Source organism: Thamnophis sirtalis, unplaced genomic scaffold (genome assembly GCF_051295495.1).
Source record: "Thamnophis sirtalis isolate CommonGarterSnake01/CBP01778 unplaced genomic scaffold, rThaSir2_p1.2 scaffold_2, whole genome shotgun sequence".
NCBI classification, from domain to species: domain Eukaryota; kingdom Metazoa; phylum Chordata; class Lepidosauria; order Squamata; family Natricidae; genus Thamnophis; species Thamnophis sirtalis.
Window position 1 is genome coordinate 100,818,125 of NW_028261382.1, and position 5,017 is coordinate 100,823,141.

Genomic DNA, 5,017 nt, shown 5'->3' on the forward strand with positions numbered 1-5,017 from the left:
AGATAGATAGATAGATAGATAGATGAGAGAGAGAGAGATCATAGATATACGTACATAATAGACAGACACACAGACATGACAACACACAGAGAGAAAATCCTGCTTCTCCCCAGCTCTCACCTCATGGTTCTTGGTCAAGTGGACCAAGGTGAGGACCTCCAGGCGGTAGCCGTTGATGATGAGGCTGTAGAAAACGGTTCCATGGGCTGGAAGAGGACAACTGCAGGTGATGGCCTGGACCTTCAATGGATGCTTTCACGCTTCCCGGCCAAGGTCTTCTCCGCCACTCCTTGGCTGAAGACCCTTCAGAGGCCTCAAATCTCCCTTCCCTGAGCAGAGACTTTACGCCTTGTGGACTTCAACTCCCAGGATTCCCCAGCCAGGATTCCCCAGCCCATCCCCTGCATTCAACCCCCATAACATGAAGAAGCCCACCAACAGCCAACAAAGCTGAGGACGGGGGACTTGGTCTTTCAGTGCCCAGCTGAGCCCACCACAAACAAACCCTTGTGTGGTTGGGGTGCCTTGGGTTCCCCCCAAACTTCCTCTCTTTTGGGGCCTTGGAGGACCTGCCAGGAGCAGCTGGACTCTTGACCCAAAGGGAAGCCAAGAGGGGGGAGGAGGAGCTTCCGGTCTGGGTGTGGAGGGGCAATGACATCCCAGGGGACTTTCAGAGAAGTCCCCTCCAGCAGGGGGGCCTCAAAGGGGGCAGGGCCATGAGTAGGGGGAGGGGCCAGAGGAGGGGCCTTTGAGGAGGACCGGGAGGGGGGGGGGCTTCAGGTCTCCTGTGTGTCTGAGCCTGGTGCCCCCCCACCGTCCATTCAGCTGAGGGGAACTTCTCTCCTCCAGGGCTCGACCCATCGCAAGGGCCAGGGCTCCGAAGGGCTGATCGGATCAGCTGCACAGCTGGCAAGCAAGATAAAGGCAGTCCTTGACTTACCACGATTCAGTTAGTGACCGAATTGCAACTGCACTGAAAAAAGCAACTTGTGACCGCTTTTCACAGGTACGACCGTCACTCCATTCCCCCCATGGTCACAATTCAGGCACTTGACAATCGACTCCTATTTATGACGGCTGCAGTAGCCTGTTTTGCGACCAAGTGGAATCAAGAGGGGAGCCGGATCTGCTTAACCGCCGTATTACTAACTGAATGGCTGCAGTGGATTCATTTAACAACTGTGGCAAGAAAGGTTGTAAAATGGGGTGGAATTCATTTAACAACTGTCGCTTAGCGGCAGAATGCTGGACTCAACTGTCGTAAGTCAAGGACTACCTGTAGTTCACTTAGTGACCATTCAAAGTTACAATGGCACTGAAAAAGTGACTTATGACCACTTTTCACCGATGCAGCGTCCCCATGGTTACGTCGTCAAAATTCAGATGCTTGGCAACTGACTCCTATTTATGACGGTCGCTGCATCCCCTGATCACATGATCCCTGTTTGTGACCTGACCAGCAAAGTCAACGGGGAAGTCAAATTCACTTAACAACAGTGAGACTCACTGAACAACGCTGTGATTCACTTAACAACTATGGCAGGAAATGCCATAAAACGGAGCAAAATTCACTTAGCGACAGAAATCTTGGGCTCGGTTGTGGCCAGAGGTCTGGGAGAGGGATAGGAGGCGCCAGGGCCCCGGGGTGGGGGTGGGGGGTTACCGTCTCGCTGGCCGACCAGCCGGACGTAGATCTGGTGCAGGGGCCCCTCGTGCCACAGGATGCCCCGGATGTAGAACTGGTACAACTCCCGGAGGTGGTTGATGATCAGCCGTCGCTTACAGAGGTTGCTGAGAAGCACCCAGACGCTGGCCACCAGGATGAAGATGAAGAAGGCCGAGAGGTCCTGGTATCCCTGCAGGGGGAAGGCCAGGCTCAGGGGGGGGGGGCGGGGGAGGCCAGCCCAGCCAGGAGGAGCTCGGGAACAAAGGTGGGGGGGGCACCCAGGGGGGCTCTTTGGTCAGGGAGGCAGGGAAAGCCGGGAAGCCATGGAAATCTCCTCTTCCTCAGCTCTGCAATCCCCACTCCTGCTAGCCCGGCTGATGTTACCTAGCTGGGTAATGAAATGTCTGCAAGAAAACTACTGAGGTCAGAACCCTCCATCCCTCTTCTTCTTTTTCCTCCTCCTCTTCCTCCTCCCCACAAACCCCCCCTCCCTTCCAGCACTGACCGTGTCCTGAAAGGTCTGGAAGGAAGCCCCCACAGGAGACCCACCCAGGGCGATCCCCAGGGAGCCCCTTGCCACCCCTGGAGAAACCCCTCGCTCTTCGGCTGGGCCAAGGGCCGGGGACAGGGACCTGCCTGGCTTCCTGCGCTGTGTCCTGAGCAGGATCCGCAAGTGGAGCACCCAGCATTCGGGGGCGGGGGGGAGGCTGGGTTGGGGGCAGATGGCTGCAGAGTTGCAGTCCAAGGCAGAGGCTGCTGGGTCCCTCTGGGGGTTTGTGCCAGCAACTCCCAGGCTTCCCAGCCCTGGGCCCTCCTGTCTGGGCCCCCAGCGGCCCCTAAGACCAGGAGCGGCCCCCAAAGGGTGGGGCTGGGAGGGAGTCCTGGGGCCCCCAGTCGGAGCATGGGGAAGGACTCACCCACGTCGTCTTGAAGTAGAAGATGCTGGCGATGAGAGAAATGACGAAGCCCAGGAGGCCTTTCCAGACGGTGTCCTTGTAATACTCCATCACAAACACTGCGGGAAGGAGGCAGGGTCTCCTGGGGGGCCTCGGGGGGGTCTTTGCCCCAGCGCCGCCCCCTCCCACCCCCAATGCTGGCTGGGGAATTCTGGGACTTGAAGTCCAGACATCTTCAAGTTGCCAAGGTTGAGAAAGACTGCTCTAGTGACTGTTTCAAGTGACAAGGGCACTGAGAAAGGGGGCTGATGAGCATTGTTTCCATTGACAGCACCCCCCTGGTCCCCCCAAGAGATCCAAGGATTCAGACCCTTGGCAGTTGGCCTGCACTTATGACGGTCGCAATATTCCCGGGGTCACCAGATGCCCTTTGGCTGCCTTCCGACCAGCCAAGTCATTGGGGAAGCCAGCTTCACTTCCCAACCCACTTAGGAACAGCTGCAGTGATTCACTTAACAACTGTGGCAAGAAAGGTCATAAAACGGGGCAACATTCACAACTGTCTCGCTTAGCAACAGAAATTTTAGGTTCGGTTGTGGTCATAAGCCGAGGACTTGCCTGTACTAGGCCTTCTCTCCTTGCTCCTCCTCGGCTCTAAAGCTGAACTTGGTTCCAGCTGCAGAACAGCTGTTTCCCAACAGCCTTTCCCCAACTTTGCCCTCCAGAGATGCTGGGTTTCCACCCTGCAGGGAGAGCCCAGGCAGTGGGGCCGAGGGCTCCGGGTGTAGAGGAGGTGACTTCGGCCCCGGAAGCCTCTCCAGGGGCTCCCCTCATTCCATAAAAAATGTTGCGGAATAAAAGCTTTTCAGAGGTTGGTTTATATATTATGCTTTTATCATTTCTATGAATAACCGGAGGTGGTGACCACACTGGATGCTCCTCACTTCTGTTGCAAGAAGTACAGCTATAGCAAGAACGGTCATGGGACAAAAGTTGTTTAACGACTGTCTCACTTAGCAACAGGAATGCTGGCCTCTATTGTATTGTATTGTATTGTATTATTTGTATGCCGCCCTTCTCCGGGAGGACTCAGGGGGGTGAACAATTCAAGGGGGGGAAAAAGGGGGAACATAAAAGACAAAATACAAATAATAAAAGTGGACAACAGTCGCACAACCATACATGTCGAGAGGGGAGGGAACTCATCACCCCCAGGCCTGCCGGCACAGCCAGGTTTTGACGGCTTTCCAGAAGGCCTGGAGAGAGGTGAGGGTCCGAATCCCTGCGGGGAGTTCGTTCCAGAGGGCCGGAGCCGCCACAGAGAAGGCCCTCCCCTGGGTAATAGCCAGGTGGCATTGGCTGGTAGATGGCACCCGGAGGAGGCCAACCCTGTGAGATCTAATGGGTCTGTGGGAGGTAATTAGCAATAGCAGTAGACTTATATACCGCTTCATAGGCCTTTCAGGCCTCTCTAAGCGGTTTACAGAGAGTCAGCATATTGCCCCCAACAATCTGGGTCCTCATTTTACCCACCTCGGAAGGATGGAAGGCTGAGTCAACCCTGAGCCGGTGAGATTTGAACCGCTGACCTGCTGATCTAGCAGGAGCCTGCAGTGCTGCATTTAACCACTGCGCCACCTTGGCTCTTAATTGGCAGCAGGCGGTGGCCGTGAGCTGAGGACTCCTTGGCCAGAGACCAGAAGTGCCCATCATGTTCCAAGATGTGTTTCTGGGCATCCTCCAGTGTAAAAGGGAGCGGACTGCACAATCGCACCTTCTTCATCCCAGTCCTCCTGGGGGGGGGCAATGGCAGCAGCCCCCCAGGCTCTGTCCAGGTGTGTAAGCCGACCCCCGGGAGCCCCAGCCCAGCCTTTCTTCACCAGAGTCTGTATGCAGGACCTGGAGAGGCTTTGGGGGGGGGGCTTCCCCAGCCCTCCCACTGCCCCCACCACCCTGGAGAAAGCCTCACCTTTGGGCTGCTGCACCTGGAAGGGGAAATATTTGTTTTCCTGGAGCTGCTCGTGGAGGTACTCCCCGGAATTGACAAAGCCACAATACCAGAGGGCCAGGGGGCCCCTCAGGATGGTCTTCAGAAACATCGCCCCAGGGTTCTGGGAAGGGAGAGAGGGAAGGAAGGGAGGGAAGAAAAGGGAAAAAAGAAGGAAAAAGGAAAGGAGGAAGCGAAGGGAGGAAAGAAGGAAAAGAAAAAAGGAAGGGAAGGAAGAAAAGAGGAGGGAGGGAGGAGAAGGGAAGAAAGAAGGAAAAGGAAAGAAAAAAGAAAAGGGGAGGACGGAGGGAGGAAGGGAAGGGGGAAAGAAGGAAAAGAGAAAAGGAAGGGAGGGAGGAAAAAAAAGGATGGCAAAAAAGAGAGGAAGGAAGGAAGATGTGAGCAGAGAGGGGAGGGGCAACACTGCTGGAGCAAGGAAAGGACCGCCCTCTCTCTCTGATCAGCAGG

The 5,017-nt window shown here is 55.8% G+C and overlaps 1 protein-coding gene across 1 annotated transcript in view; it reads right to left on the reverse strand.

Moving 5' to 3' along the window:
* Positions 1 to 4,661, reverse strand: part of CATSPERQ (catsper channel auxiliary subunit theta) — a 7,600-nt gene extending 2,939 nt beyond the window's left edge. Inside the window, exons 1-4 of the mRNA XM_087703527.1 lie at positions 4,532 to 4,661; positions 2,588 to 2,681; positions 1,664 to 1,875; positions 121 to 206 (exon numbers count right to left, since the gene is read on the reverse strand). Of these exons, the coding sequence (XP_087559653.1) occupies positions 121 to 206; positions 1,664 to 1,875; positions 2,588 to 2,681; positions 4,532 to 4,661 (522 nt within the window). The remainder of the gene's footprint in view (positions 1 to 120; positions 207 to 1,663; positions 1,876 to 2,587; positions 2,682 to 4,531) is intronic.
* Between the last annotated feature and the right edge of the window lie 356 nt (positions 4,662 to 5,017).